Source organism: Pelophylax lessonae, assembly GCF_965119305.1.
Source record: "Pelophylax lessonae genome assembly, chromosome: 8".
Classification (NCBI taxonomy): domain Eukaryota; kingdom Metazoa; phylum Chordata; class Amphibia; order Anura; family Ranidae; genus Pelophylax; species Pelophylax lessonae.
Window position 1 is genome coordinate 213117672 of NC_138775.1, and position 16793 is coordinate 213134464.

Genomic DNA, 16793 nt, shown 5'->3' on the forward strand with positions numbered 1-16793 from the left:
GTCTGCTGTGTAGTAGCAAGAAGCATTTTTTTTTTTTTTTTTTTGCATTGGTAAGTTGCCATCATGGTACACTAATCTTTGCACCCTTTCTAATGCATAAAAAGAGCAAGTGTTATGTCAAATTGTTAGATGACACCACCTAGTGCCTCATCGAGGACACATACTGTGCTTTCACATTTTCTTCTGCACTTGAAGCTTAGTTAAACTTATTAAATCTGTATGCTCAATAAAAAAAAAAAAAAATAATAATTTTCACCTTTTTCTATTCATCACATTTCTTCTCTGAATGATACATGCCTTCCATGCACTTCAATATGGTATTTTTCTTTTTACCGCATATAAAAATATGGTGAACAATCATCTACAGAGTTCAAATAGTGATTTAACGCAAGTTCATCAATATCAAATCTACTGAGATGTTGTTTGTATTTACCATTGTCCTATGAAGAACCATATTTTAGTTTCTTGTGATTACCATTTGATGCTGTAAAGGCGTTTAAAAACAATGATGTATTAGTAGGAAACCAATGAAGAATGCAGAGGCATGATTAAAGAGGTTGTAAACTCCGTGAAAAATTTTTCTTTTTTTTTTTTTACAAGCTGAAAGATAAACACATAATGAGCTAGTATGCATCGCATACTAGCTCATTATGAAATACTTACCTTTGAACGAGCCCCCGTCGTGCCGTCCGCTCACCTCTATGACGGGCGACATGTCCAGTCGCCCGTCTTCCGGGATCGCGGCATCCGGCCATCTGATTGGCCGGAGCCGCTGTGACGTCACTCCCGCGCACGCGCGCGGGATCCGGCAGTCACGGCACGGGTCTCTGAAGAAACGGCACCAGCGGCCGTTCCTTCAGAGCGCATGTGCCAGTGACGTCACTGGCTGCATGTAAGGTAAATATCTCCTAAACGGTACATGTTTAGGAGATATTTACAGTACCTATAGGTAAGCCTTATCATAGGCTTACCTATAGGTAAAAGTGTCAGAGGAGGGTTTACTTCCTCTTTAAATAAGTCTTATTAAAAATCCAGTGTTAAGAGGTCGAGTGTTTAGACTTTATTAAAGCTGAACTCTAGGCAAACTGTTTAATATATATATATATATATATATTTATTTAGTAATGTTCTACCTGCCGGAGCTTTGGAATTTGTCAACCAGTTCTGAGATTTACACTGCGCTGCCACACCACACAGCCCTGTCTGGCAGGGAAAGATGTGATTTTTTTTTTTTTATGTAGTTTAAAACACTTAAGCCAGTAATAGATGGTTTGAAATTCCACCGGTTCGATAAGTGTATGGGCAGGCTGGTTGTACAGGAGTCAATTTACTGATTGACTTCTCTACAACTAGCCCGTTAGCAGATTTCCATAGCCAGCAGTGCTGATCAGTGTATTCTGAAAGCAGGAAAGAATGTCAGAATACAATAGCTCAGCGGGAGTGGTTTTCCCCCATCCACATTGTGTGTGTATGGGAGAATCAAGTTTTTTTTTTTTTTTTTCACATTCAATCTGGTTAAATGAGAGAAAAAAAATAAGAAAATAAATTGCAAGCCTTACAGGTCTCCTCCACTCCCCCAACCATTTGTCTGCACAGTAAAAGGAGAAACAGTACACTGATGGGCTCATCTCTCTGTCACTTTGCTCTCCTATTGGCATGCTCCTTGCACTTCAGCTCAACTGATTGCCTCCTTTTGTTACTTCTCCCTCTTGCAGCCTGAATTCTGCAGTACAGGGACTGCAAGGGGCTTGACAACAAGTCACATTCAGGTACTTAAACGTTTTGCATTCAAAAAAACGACATTTACAGCCAAACCACACTTTTGCTTTGCAATGCGTTGAGGTAGTTAAAGTTAACACGCATTATGTGTGTGTTGTGTTGCCATTCATTTTAAATGGCAAACTAACACTTTAGGCAGTACAGCTCACGCGCACACGTGTTACAGCGCACTATTGCATTGTAAAAATTGCAGCAAATGCATTAATGGGCTGCCTTAACACAGTGCACGGTAGCATGTGACTTAATTATAATGCACAAGAACGGCTAAGTATGAATGGGCGTTTCAGGATATATTAATACAGGGCTGCTTTTATTTCTGATTTTATATCTGCAGGGAGTTCAGCTTTAATGGAACAAAGACAATACTTTAAAGGAACTTAAAAAATAGTTGTTTTACATCAGCATTATATAGCCTTTGGGGCAAACAAGGGTATTTTTCTATGCGTCTAAACCCAGATCGTTCACTGCCTGTTGAAGTAACGGGTAACGCTAGTAAAAGATCTGTTCATAGGTGCTTTAAATTGCACTTTATCAGAGTTCTATTAAATATAGATCAGTTGGGCTCATTGAACCTCATGGGGAAAAGCTGGGCATTGTTCATCAGCAATTACAGTGAACACTTAATAGAAAGTAATAGGAATTTTGACTAATGCTCTGTTTAGTGTTCCCTAAATGTTCAGTGTTGGCTGAACTGCTATGAATAATAATGGTGATTTCTGTCAAAGTGGTGGCTGCTGTAGGCTGCTGAAGGTTAACTTTATTTGCTTATTCCATTACTACAATTAATGATTTTTTATTCTTTTCTCCTCCATGTTCCCATATGCTAGATATACATGATTTTTCATTTAGGTTTTACCTTACCATTTCTAGGCTATATTTGCAGTGCTTTTTTATATTTTACGTCACTTGACTTCCCATTTATGCTTTTTCCATCAATTTATGCATTCCTCATCTTGTTTTCTTTTACCGTAATGTGTACAGTTTTATCACCATCCTTTCTGTTTGTCGTATTTTGGATTTGAGTGTTTTGGTCTCCCCTACTGCCGTTACCCTTTGTCCTTGTATGTCTGACTGTATTGTGACTCCCAGCCTCAATCCTGATCAAATAACACTGTCCTCACCATTATTACTGTGTCTTCCAGGTGGATACCCTTCGCCATGTTATCAGTCAGACAGGCGGATACAGTGAGACTCTGACAGCAAATCAGATGTACAGTCCGCAGGGCATCAGTGTAAGCAAAGAAACCTCTTGTTTCCTTTCTGTTTTTCCCAATTATTTCAGGTCCACGGGGCCTTGACTGCCACATTGCACACTCTCCTCTCCCTTTCATGGCCACCTATTTTTCTTTGTGCCGGTGACGCCAGCGGCCAGCACTCTACCCACAAATGATGCGCTATGCAGGCAGCTGGAGCCCAAGCCTGTCACTGACAATCAGCTTCCTTGTGCCACCTGCGGCCACTTACAGTCAGCTGAGGGAAACAGCCAAACAGGTGACACATAGCATGGCCACAGCAGTGCAAACATGGAATCCATCTGGGTTAACCCATTCATTGTCGCTCTGCTATCTCCATGCATATGAATAGATTAATTACAGTAGCACCACTTGCTTGGCCCAATGTCCCAGATTTACTATGACTTTGTATTTTACTTGCATCCTTTTATAGATCGAGCACTGACGATATAAATGTTATTTTCCGTAACCTATTCTACAGCACATCTGTCGCAGCTCTGCATCGGCACATACATAGAAATATTTGTGTGTTTGTTGGAGGGCGACAGAAAGGAGCAAATATTCCTGGCAGTGCTCGCGGCTGGGAATGACATGTAAATTCATAGCGACAAGCCGTGTCGTATGGAGTGAAATCAATAAGACAGACACAGAGAGAGCGGCTGCAGATTTGGGACAGCAATCCAAATACATTTCTCAGATCAGCCATCCACCATCCAAAGGCCGTGACAGAGGGAGGGAGGAGGGGGAGATCTGACATAAACACAGAAATAACACAAGATGCACACAATGCCGCGGGAGGGGAGAGCCGCATGTTTACATAGGTAGACCATTATTTTATTATTTTCCCTTTTGCATTAGATAAAGAATAACTGTAAATTTACGATACGTGTGATGTGCAAAGTGACAGAAATCCCTTTCCATTCGAGTTTGGGAGGCAGCCTTCTCAATGAGCATTTTGCTACGTCGTGCTAATTAAACGTTGATTGAGATTTTAGCTGATTTACATCTAAGGTTTCATAAAATGACTACCATCATTACAAAAAAAAATGCTTTAGAAAATTAGTTTCTCAGCCTTTTGCTTTTGAGATGCAATTAGCGTTCATTTACCTTTCATTGATATTTGCATGTGTTAATGAGCGTTCACAGACATTTTAAAGTCCAGCTCAAATTATGTCATGCATGGATGTGAACGTTGAAAACATCTTTAAATATGAAAAGAATATTGATGTTCCATACCAGCCAGTCTTTTATATTTCATTTCAGCATCCAAATGAAGGTAGACTATGGAGATGTATTTTCTGATTTGGCTGCTGCACATCATGGTGCATGTCATACGCCATCAGAATTCATACTGTGTCCTTACATGTTTTATGTACCCAAGTTTTTCTAAACCAAAGAACAGAAATGTCATATGTTGCAATACCAGTCCACAGATGTGGGGGATGCTTTGGTTTTCTTTTTTCCCTTTATTGCCAACTGATGATGCTGCCAGTAACACACTTCGGGTCCTTTCACACGGGTGGTCTGATCAGGTCGGCCTGTCAGTTTTTCAGGCAGACCTGATCGGACCCTTCATTCACCCCTATGGATCGGCGGATGTGGTGCTGACATGTCCACTGACACCTGTCGCTATTCGATCCGGTCCTGTCCGTCAAATCCAGACGGATGGTGACCCTATTTTCCATCCATCTGAAGGATCTGATCTGATGAGATCTGGTGAAAATGGACAGGTGGTTCGTTTTTACCCGATTTCCCCTTAGAGGAGAGCAGGACTCTTCTTTGCTCTGCACAGTGAGCGGAGACAGACATGTCATATGCCTGCTCTTTGGGGATCAGCAGAGCAATCCCCCGCTGAGCAAAGCGGGGTCCGCCGAGTGGACCACCCGTGTGTGATAGGACCCTTCCTGTCCCTGAGTAGCAACTCACTGCACTGGGCAACATTGTCACCCTAAATTGCACTACAAATTCCTTCCCCTCTCCATCACCATAACCTAGGTGGAGGTATTAGGTTATTCACAGGTGGGAACTAGTAACGTAAGGTTCACACCTATGCGTTTTTGTGGGCCATGATTGCGGAGACACAGCAGCCCTTTCAAATGAATGGGCTACTGTGCTTGCGTTTCAGCAAAAAAAAAAAAAGGGCATGCACCTTTTTGTTCTTGGGTTTAAATACACTTAGCTTTATCTTTTATAGACCTGGGACTATTGACGAATAGTTTTCTTCCATGATTTAAAAAACCTAATGATGCACTAAAGTTGGCAGTAGTTGGGGGTCCTAGTCCTCAACTTAGCTCCCAAGTCCCTGAAATACCTTTTACTCACAGTCTGATACGGTGCTTCACAATGTGGAACACTAATTGATGTGGATGATTTGGTGTTCCCAATAAAGTTTATGAAGGTATAAATGGCATGTGAAATTTAGAATGCATCTGGCAATTAGTGTAGTGTACACATTTCACTACAGATTGTTGTAGTTTCTCTTTCGTACACATTTCACTACAGATTGTTGTAGTTTCTCTTTCGTTCATCGACTGACACAGCGCTCCATAAATCATAACTACTGGGTTATATTGCCTGCTCCCGGAGTAGTATTAGGCAGAACAAAAAACACCTGACTACGCCCATGGGCCGTCCTCCGCTGGTATACAACCCCCATCTCTGCTCTAGATAATCAGTTTAAATCTGTCTAGTCAGGAGTAAGGACCTAGGCTCCCAGCTGGGATCTCTGGTCCTAGCAATTTTTTCTCCTGCCTTACATCTTTCTTTTTTTTTTTTTTCTCTCTGGAGATTTACAATCAACTACCGGGCTAGGCGACGGGCTTGGTAATCTTGCTCCAGTGGTCCCCCCCAGCCTACCCAGCGGGCGCGTGCAGACCGCAGCTACGTGCTATGTCGGCCATGACATAGCTTCACGGACAGAGGCTGGCCCGCGAGTTAAACGTCTCACAGGGTCGCATAAGGGCCGGGCGTGGGTCTGAGTCGCAGCGGTCTCTTGACTGACAGCTCCCCTACTTCGGTGGCGAGGATTCGGTCTGGAGTGCGACCCACACCATGAAAGGGTAAATAGTCTCCCCTCTCCCCTTTTGGCAGTTTATTGAAGTGGACTCGGGTAACCTCCAGGAACAGCCAGACCTGCCTCCCATCCTTAAATCCCTCAGTGAGCTGGGCTTCCCCCCACTCCCTTTCCCCCCTGTCGGACCTGGAGTCTGGTGGGGGTTCCAGGGCAGAGGATGCAGCGGAAATTCCTGGGGTCTCCCCCCGCTATCCCCACTCTGTAAGGGTCCTAGGATAGTGTACATCCTGCCCTGGTAGTCTGGAGGGGTCCCAGTGTCGGAAACCTCTAGGTGCATGCCCTACTGTTTGCAGTGTGGGTATAGTGCAGGGGGGTCCCAGTGCAGAGACCGGTGCAGAGGGCGCAGCCGAATCTCCCCTAACGTGTGTCCTACCTTTGACTAGGGGGGGTCCCCTTGCAGAGGGTGCAGCTTTGCAGAGGAAAGATCCTGGCAGTATGCTTCAGAATCTGTAGCTGATGGCGGCCATTTTTACCTTAAGCCAGCTAGCAGCCATGTTTGTGCAGCCCGATGTCACAGGGACCAGTTTCCCTTAGTCCTGGAGACGACTGAAACTTTGTGGGGGTGCAGAAGCTCCTCCTCAGTTTTCTCTTCTTGTGCCTGGGACATATGAAGAGGGAAGGCCCTTGTCCATGGTGATGCTGGGTCCGAATTCTCGACGCTCCTCCGATCGGTAGGGTGAGTCCATGGGAGTCCCTGTTATCTCTCTCTCTCTCTGTTGATAGGTACCCTGAGCCTTGTGGGGATCCTTTAGTGGTGCTAAAAGATAATTTTTGTACTACAAGGTCTTCCTTTCCTTATGGAGCCTCAGGGTCACATTTCCCCCACTGACCCCCTCATGGAGGTGGTGGGTCCCTTGGAACTTTAGCTTCCCATGGTTGCACTGATGGTGATCCTGCAGTCCTTAGTGTCCCGGAAGTGGCGTGTGGGCAAAGGCTAAGGAGGAAGCGTCCCCTACTTTTCTGTGCTCAGTCTGTCTCATCTGAGTCTGAGCCTGATGCTGCCATGGATGTAACCCTCAGATCCATCCGATAGTGAGGATGATCCCTCCATGGTCGCAGCAGCGAATGAAAAAGCACTGGTAGACGCACTTATCACTGCAGTGCGTGAGACTTTAAAAATGATTGATACGCATAAGTCACCTCACTCCAAAGGTTTTTCCTTATGTGCCTTTTTTGATAGGTTTTTCTGTAAGGAATGGGAACAACCAAAATGACCCTTTGTGGTCCCCAAATGTTTTGCTGTACATTACCCTTTTGAGGAGTCACTTTTTAAAAAGTGGACTAGTACACCAGTGGTGGACCCTCCTGTTTCCAGGTTGAACAAAGCTACCATGATCCCAGTAGAGGAATCCTCGTCCTTTAAGGACGGTCTGCAGAGCAAGCCTCTAAGAAAGCTCTCATTGATCTGCCATTTCTAGGCGATCACCTGTTTGAGGGCTTCCATGGATGACATCATTAAGGTATCACGGGGGGCAAGGAGTACCTTCCTGCCTTAGTCTAGGAAAGGGAAGGAGCCTCATCAGCTGACCGGGGTGCCCTCCTTCTCAGCACATAGAAAATTATTTTGTGTTTCTGGGATGGAGAATAAGGGAAGTAGATCTTTCAAATCTTCCTAGGAAGGTTCCAAGCATCCTTGGTCTGGTAGGCCTAGAGCTAGTATCTCTGGACCCGCAGACAAGACCCCTTCAGCATGAAGGTCTGCCCTCCCCCATTATTGGTGTGGGGGGACATCTTCGCTAGTTTCCGGCCTCGTTGACCTCCCTCATGAGTGTCAAGAGGATCCACAAAATGATTATTTTGGGGGTACCTAGAAAGGGGGACAAAGCTTGTCCTTTTCAGTTTTTTTTGTTAGGTCCTGAGTCTTTGTGCGGATTTAATTCCTGCTAAGGTTCAGGTGATGTCCGAACTACCTAAGCTACCCCCTATCTCTGTCCAGGAAATTGATTTACCTAGGTCTGATTCTAATTCTGACCACGGTGGTCCTTCCTCTGGACAAACCTCACAAACCACAGGCCGTGATTCACTGGCTGCTGTCAAACAGATAATTCTCTCTCCCATTTTGCTTACAGGTTCTGAGTCCGGGAGTATCCACCTTCAAGACAGTTCTGTTTGCACAGTCCTGCATGCAGGTTCGTCTCCACAGGAGGATACCGAGGTTCGTGGTTAGATCACGGGTTCCTCTGCCAGATGCCACAGGCGTCAATGGGCCACGGTAAAGCCAGTATCATCCATCAAGGGTGGGGATTTTCCAATCAGTCTGGTGGCCATAAAAGTCCCTTGGGGGCTTGCTCTCAGAGAAGACCAGTTGTCCCAAGGGCTGATCTATCATCCTGCTTTACAGTCGCTGGTTTTAATGGCTTTGCTATTGAAAGCCAGCTACTGGTGGAAAGAGGTCTGTCTGGATCAGTGATCCTTACTATGGTGAAGGCGAGAAAGTTGTCTTCCAGCAAGATATACCATTGTACATGGAAAGCATACATTTTTTGGTGTGATTCGATTGGCGCTCATCCTCGATCCTTATCTGTGGCTCGGATCTTAACTTTTCTTCAACAGGGTGTTGATCAGAAGTTGGCCTTGAGTACCATCAAGGGCCACATGTCTGCCCTGGCAGTCGGCCCGCAAGGTATCGAAATTGGCGGCATTATCCTGTCGCAGTCCTTATTTAGTGATCCATAGAGATAAATTGGGTCTTCGTCCCGGTCTTTCATTCCTGCCAAAAGTTGTCTCTTACTTCCATTTGAATGAGGACATTGTGTTGCCTTCCTTGTGACCCAAGCTGGCTCATCCCAGGGAATTTGCTTTGTATACCTTGCAGATGGTTCGTGCGATTCGGGTGTATCTGGCACCTACCGAGTCCTTTCCGAGGTCAGACTTGCTTTTTGTGGTTACAGTTAGACCAAGGAAAGGGCTGGCCTCTTCTTCAGCTACCATCTCCAGATGAATCAGACAGACGGTGACTCCGGCCTATTCCATGAAAGGTCAGGTTCTACCTTTCCCTGTCAGAATGCATTCTGCTTGGGCGCTGAGTACTTCTTAGGCCTTCCGTCATCAGGCACAAATATTGCAAGTTTGCAAGGCGGCCACTTGGTCGTCGGTGCATAACTTCACAAAATTCTAAAAGGTAGATACTTTGGCATCTGCAGATGCCTCTTCTGGCCGCAAAGTTTTGCAGGCTGCTGTTTAAGAGGGGCTGTTCCCTCTTGAGGGGTGTTTTTTCTTTAAACTTTTATTTTTCAGATGGGGCTCCTTCTGACCCTGGTTAAGGGCTCTTATGCTTAGCCTTAGGTTATTTTCCCCACCCCTCTTCTTTTTTTTTTTTTTTTTTTGGCACTGCTTTTGGATGTCCCAGTAGTTATGTAAAATCCATTTCAACGGACACAGCACTCACCCCTCTATGGAGTTCTGATACTTCGAATACTCCTTGCTACTAAACTGATTACCTAGAGCTGAGAGGGGAGTTATATACCAGTTGAATATGGCCCATGGGCGTAGCCAGGTGTTTTTTGTTCTGCCTAGTCCTACTCCTGGAGGAGGCAATATAACCCAGTAGGTATGATTTTATGGAGCGCTGTCTATTGCTGAACTCCGAGAAATTAATTTTATGGGAAGTACAAAAATTCAATTTTTTGATGGCATGCACATAACATGAATAAACATAATACGAGGTCTACTTAAGTATACAGTTGAAATACATGCAAGTAACCAGTCTGGGCTGCCAGAGGACTTGTAATTCTGTTAAGCTAGTTTTGTGATCCATGTAGATGGCATAGCGAAGGCAGTGACCTTAGTTTCTTCGTTGTAGTTAAATGCAGCTTGGTCGCCAATCTGCACCAGTCTGCTAACAAAAGTCCTTCTCATTAGGCGATCCCTCTGCTCTCACCTACTTCCAAGTTTTAAAGCCCCATACACAAGGGCCAAATGTTGGGGGGCACCGATGGATTCAACAGAAACCAGCCAATATTTTGCCCCGTGTGTATTGCAGCTGGTCCAACATAAGCTGGCCATTTGGCTGGCTTCTGTCGAGGGGCATAACCAAGAAAGGTCTGCTGACTGGGTCCCGATCGTAGCTTCCAGCCAATGGTGGGAGCACTGACCAGGTGTTTGGGGGGGGGGGGGAGCACTCTTCTGTCAGAACACAATATAAGAGCAGAGGCGATCGCTGTACTGATATCAAATTATTAGTACAGCTACTCCAACCTGAGCTGCCAGTTTGTTTTTGCTCAGCCTGACTTGAATGGAAAAAAACAAATAGGCTTTAGTGTTGGAATAACAGAACTGAATGATACTGTAGAACCTGAACAGCTTGTAGTGCTACCTCTTGGTAGGGCTACCGTCTTGGTGCCCAAAAGATTATCTGAAACCTACTGATAAGCTGTGGAGCATGCACATTCAAGATCAAGTCAGCAATGGTAGCTCACATATTTCTGTTCCGGTATGTTCCTTTCAATACCCGAAGCCAGATGCTGTTATGAGAAGCAGACCCTGTAAACCATGGAATCGGCTATTTTTTTCTAAAATTATAAATGACCTATAATAACTTTCAATGCTTTTGACTAGTCGCTCCATCCCTTGCATCCCTAGTGTGCTCTTTGTTTGTTCACAATGACCCCACATAGCATTAAGTGTCATTTGTGTGCATTAAAGAGACGCTAAAGGGAAAGAAACAGATGATCCTGTGACATGGCAATTACAGTTGTGAGAGAGATGGGACGCAAGAGAGGAGGGGACAAGGCCAGGCCACTGTGATTATAGAGAGTGGCCGCCACTAAATGATAGGCTGGGAAATAAGAGGTTGCCAGGTTCTGCACAGAGGTGGATCCAGAAATTCAGTCGGTGTCCTTGAATCAAGAATTGTGCAGCATTAAGAAGAGGCCTCACCTTTCATACAGCTGCAAAAGATGTACAGAGCAAACCAGAACACTTTGCAGACCTTTCAGACAGCAATGAGAGACAGAAAAGATGAGACATGGAAAGCAGCTGATTTTTAAGTCCCTCATAATTCATAAATTCAAAATGTTTTTTCTCTTTTTTTTAAAAACCAACACGCAATTTTTGATTGTAAATGCCTAAGTTTTTTTTTTTCTTTTTACGTCTTTTATGGTTAAAGAAAATCACTAATGGCCTTACAGTGTCTCTACAGTCTAAAATGACAAACTGCCCAATAAAAGTTTCCCACAAAAGGGTCTCATTGACAGTGTTATTTTCACAGCCTTAGATTATGTATGTATATATATATATATATATATATATATATATATATATATATATAATATTTTTTTTTTTTTTTTTTTACCTGTTGATTCTGCTGGTCCTATCTTCATTTTTTATTTATTTTTCTTGATACCATTTAGGGCATATATGCCTTTCTATCGACTTTAACTCTTATTTTGTTGAATATAAAATATTTGCATTTTTACACTATATTCTATTTATAGCAGTAAATATTATACTATATCCTATTTATGGCAGTAGCTCCTTTTTAAGCTTATCCTTTGTCATCGAAACCTCAGACAGAGCTATCCAAGGGATGAGTCACTGTTCTGACAAATTAAATTAGCGGTACAAGTTTTAGCTTGAGTTATTGAGCTCTATGAGGCCTCTCTTACATGGGCAGCCGGAGGGGACAGTAAAAAGACAGGTTTTACAGCCTGCCAGCCATCTACCAAAAGTGAAAAATAAAACTGGAAGAAGGCTGTTTACACTCCAAATTAACGCAGCATGCAGAGTTGACAGACCGCACTGCCTGTCTAACCTATTTATTCAAGTCAATGGGGTCGCACCATGAGCCAAACGCTTGGCTCAGGTTTGCAGCACATTAGACTCGTAAACTGCTGTTCATCAAAAGAGAAAATAAAAATAGGCCTTCACCTCCTGAATGCCTGACAGTGGCTGCCTAGTTGCACAATGAAAAACAATCCACTGAATCCCTGAATCACTTCAGGGTGATGTGAATGTAGCCTAAAACATCAGGCTTTTTACGGTAAAGGGAGGATAAGTGAAAACATGAAAAAGGCAAGAGCATCGTCTAGATCAAAGACTAAATAATAATCATATGCAATACTTTGTATTTACCTGACTTAAACTAATTTCAAGAAATTCTGGTCATCAAAATGAATAGATGGAAAAAGCCTCTATACGTTTTCCTTTATAGAAAAAAAGTCCAGAAATTAATGGTTTTTGAAATGGTCAACACAGCAATAACAGATATGGTAACATAGGTGGATGCCAGTGGATCGAATTACTCCCTACTTTCAAATTTCTCATAGACTTCGCAACAGAATCTCCCATCCAGAGTTCACAGCTCTGTAACTGTAAGCCTTGTAATCTTACTCCCTTCTTTGCGAAGAAGACTTTTTCAGTTGGTTATCAATCCCATCAGAATATCTGTGTTATATGAACTTCTGGTTGTGAGCATGTGATAGGACAGGATATAAATGTGGGTGCTGACCATGTTTAATGGTGCAGTCACAAGGGCTGCCATTGTTGGTCCAGGTCATTGTCATACTAGGTAGCCAATCCAAGATCAGGATGACAGCCTAGGTACCTGCTTCCTTCATTGCTAATTACTTTATCATTCTATTTTTTGTGACCAAAGTTAGGGTTCATGTAGACAGGTGTTTTCGCAGAATCTCTTTGACTTCAATGGGGTAATGTAGATGGCCATTGGGAGGCGGTGTTTGACCTGCTTTATGTTGTTTTCCTTTGGACACAGCATATTGCATCCATTTGAAACACGGAGTAAGCGGGTTCGTTGTTGCATTTTCGTCTCCAACACTGCTATTTGCATCTGAACTCATGCATTTTGATCAATGCTGTGTTTGAATGTATATGACTGCATTTTCTCAAAGACCTGCCCAAATCTCAAGACTGGCCCCTCCTGTACATATGGAATTTGGGTGCCGGCCACTGTAGACCATCTCCACTTCCTATCAGAAATATGAAAAAATGTATCAAGAGGCGCTAAGAGTGGCATGCGGCTGCCATGGTATTGTCAACAATGTCTTCACCCCGGAGCCAACCTCTCTTGCATTTTACCACTCCTGGTTTGCACGCAAGGATAGTGGAAGTGGACTTGTACCCTTTTTACAGTTACAAAGATCGCTTTATCAGCTTTGCAAAAAGGTGCTAAGGAAACCTTTTTTTTTTTTTCTTTCTTTTTTTGTTAAGCAGAACTATGCATAGGTAACATGGTCTGGAGATTAGTGCTTAGATAAGTGATCACCGTTGGGAAGCAGGTGTCCTCCGCTCGCAAACATTTAAGTACATGAGCTGAAGTAGTGTTTTTCTCTTTCGTTGTGCACAAGACGCTCTACAGAAGTGGATTTGCTTCTCTAAATGATAAGCTTTGCATTGTAAACCGAGCATTGTACAAATTACTATGAAAAAAAGACAGCTTTGCAATGTTTATCACATTAGTCTACCGCTGTGTACATGACCGAACATAACTAAACCCTCTAATGCAATATTATTTATAATTTGATATTATGTTGACCCCCCCCCCCCCCCTTAAAATCCTGGGTACCAAGTGTTGGGAATACTATTTTAAATTGGAGCTGTTTGATGCCAAACCAGGTGCGCTCGCTAACCAACAGCAGCAGCCTTTCTGGTACCTTGTAGTGTTGTCAGTTTGCTAGTCCATTCTTGGTATAATATTTGGTAAAAGTAGAGCTCCAGCCAAATGTTTTTTTGTTTTAGATGAAGTGAAAGGCTTAGAACTTCCATAACAATTTTTCATTGAAAATTTTCTTGAGTGCAGAAGCTATGTCAAGTTTTTTTTTTTTTTTTTTGGTGTTTTTTTTTTTTTTTTTTTTTTTAGGAGAATTCTTTTGGCTTCTGCTCACAGTGAATACGTTAGAAGTGAGGGGAATCTCTCCAATGGGGACACAGCAAAAAAAAACATATATAATTTCTAATCCTTTCCCAGTCTATTCAGAACTAAAAAAAAAATCTTCCATTAAACTGTAAGGACAAAACACTTTACAATATACTTTGAGTAAAGCACTTCTATTGTATAATGAAATTTGCTTGGCTTGCTGTCCTATTGCAAGACTAAACTATTGTTTTTTTTATTTTGCAGGCTAACGGAGGGTGGCAGGATGCAGCCACTCCTTCGTCTGTGACTTCCCCTACGGAAGGACCTGGCAGTGTCCACTCTGATACCTCCAACTGAGCAGCCGGCTCCTGATTTTTCACTTTTGAAAGCCAGATTCCATCCCTTCCCTCTCACTCCAGATGGCCACTGTGGGAATGCAGCAAACACAATGACCTCTTTTGGCATACACATTGGCAGCTGCCCACCCCTCCATTTTTTTAATCACCATCACTCCTCCTTTCATGACTAGATTTATGTCATTGATTCCCTTTTATATAGCGCACACCCATAATTGATTTTCCACATTCTAAGGATAGTTTCATGTGAGTAGCAGCTGGCTACCAATACATATCAATCAATACTAAATAAAGAACTAATTTAAATATGGCTGTAGCTGTGTACAGAAACAGCCATATTTAAAAGAGCTAGTATGTCTAAAAATGTGATATTTATAAAGACTGTGCTGTTTTGATTTTTCATTTGGCTTTTTACTGCACCCCTCATATACAATTAAGATGTAGCTAAGGGCCAAAAATGCATCTTGTGAACATCTTAGTCTAACTTTGCTTCCTACTGCAGTCATTCTCCCACTGAATCATGGGACTGAGCCATGGATATTGCTATACCTCTGATTTTCTACACAATATTCATTTACATTTGCCTGGTGTCTTCTCTGCTGAAGGAACCTTGTTTGCTCCTCTGCAAGTAGCCCTGAGAAACAATCTTGTTCTCAATAGGTAGACCATCATGAAGGAATGCTTGAAAGACACTGAAACTTTACCAGGCCTGACGGTTCCTGGATCTACTGCTGGTGAAATGTCCTTATATCTGCAGACCAGGTTTCTACTTTGGATATGGATGGTTGTGTTCTCCAGACATTGGTTTGACCTACAAGAAGCTCAGCATAGCTAAGACATCAGTACAGATTTCTATAGTCCTTGCCACCAAGTCACAACTCCGTCCACTGTAACTGCCTACACAATTGGACTGCTACATTTTCCCGAAGACTTCTCTAACATGGCTCAAAGTAAACCACCGGTGTTGTATCAGGCCTTTACGTTTACTCCACACCATGTTCTGGAATGTCACCATGCTGCTTCATAACGACTCTACACATGCCTTTTCCTACTTTAGCATCAAGTATCTCTGCAAGAAAAGCGTGCTGTATTCCCAGATCAGTTCGGTTTCCGTCCCAATCACAGTTCTTCATGACAACTCCAGCTCCACCAAGATTGGCCACCTGCAACTCACTTTTTATAGATTTTTTTCCATCTCATGAATTCAGATTTAGTTGAAGAAATAGCACCATACAGTGTTGTTGCATTTTTCAGACATCATTATGTCATTGAATAATCTCACTGTCTGGCAGATCTCCAAAGACACCCACATGCGGTGTCCCAAATCAACGTTTGATACCAAAAATCCGCATGTGCTCGCACAGAGGAAAGACGGACACAGAGGGAAGTGCTCAGCTTTATTAACATTCACCGCGGTTTCACATAACTTGTGTATCGTCGATTGTTATATTTGAGATAAACATTTGATGCTGGATGTTCTTGTATATTCTGAAGAAAACAAAAAGACACAAGATAAAAAAAGACATGAAACAGCCAAAAATTGTCCTGGGTTTAATAATGTTTATTACTAAAAGGAGATAAAAAAATATGAAAAAAATTGTCCTGTTGCAGAGATCACACCCGTTTAGCATGGAAATAGGTTGCTGATTTCTATTTTATGTCTTTCATATTTCTTGCTTAGTTTTAACACGAAAGAAAAAAAAAAAACAAAACTACCTACATGTGATTTATTTTATTCTTTTTAACACCGCGCGTTTGTGAGTTATAATGCAATGCTAGATAAATGTAGTTGGGCACCTTTTTTTAGTTTTTCCTTTCTTTTCTTATTTCTTTTTGTTTATTTTATTTTATTTTTTTCTAAAGGGTGGGGAATGTGGGCGGGCACAGGGTTGTGGGCAAATTTTAAGTGGTTACATGAGGAAAGGGTATGGGTATTTTCCCAATGACCCCTTTACAGCTGGGGAAGGGGGGGGGGTTGGGGATTGGTAATATATATGCTGTATTTTCCCTCTAGCAGAAATGGGGTTATTTAGCAGTCACAAAGACTCTGCAATATAAACCCACTTTTTGTACACTAAAGTTAAAAAAAAAAAATAAAAACACAAAAAAGTATGAAAAATGTTGGAAAAAAAGCTGGAATAGTTAAACAATAGGTACATCATAAAATGTACATTTAATAACTTTTCGGAGAACCAGAAATAAATTCCTTTTTTTCCTGTTTTCAGCTTGTATTTGTTTCAAAGCACTTTGAATAAACTTCTCAAAAACTATTTATATATGAAAGCCCAAATGTACCTTCCACAAAAAATAGGTAAACCTGGTGCTAAAATACTAGAATTCTGCAAACACCTGCTTTTTTATGCCTTTAAAGCACCTGTTGAAAGTCTAAGGCCAGACAGGAAGTTGCCGTAAGGACTGCCACTCTCTCTAAACAGGGTCCGATATACCCTTTGCTGAATCAGCTGTAAAGCCGAAGTTCACACTGGTGTGGTGAGGGGAACCTCATGTGATTCAAACAGGAATCGCAGTGCATTCCTGTT

At 42.5% G+C, this 16793-nt stretch overlaps 1 protein-coding gene across 4 annotated transcripts in view; it reads left to right on the forward strand.

Annotated features, from left to right (window-relative positions):
• LOC309561733 (pre-B-cell leukemia transcription factor 1) overlaps positions 1-16473 on the forward strand; it is a 274761-nt gene extending 258288 nt beyond the window's left edge. For all 4 annotated transcript variants that reach the window (XM_082265729.1, XM_082265731.1, XM_082265730.1 and 1 more), the window contains 2 exons: positions 2922-3011; positions 14162-16473. In XM_082265729.1, the coding sequence (XP_082121855.1) occupies positions 2922-2968 (47 nt within the window). In that variant the 3' untranslated portion in view covers positions 2969-3011; positions 14162-16473. The remainder of the gene's footprint in view (positions 1-2921; positions 3012-14161) is intronic.
• The last annotated feature ends 320 nt before the right edge of the window (positions 16474-16793 follow it).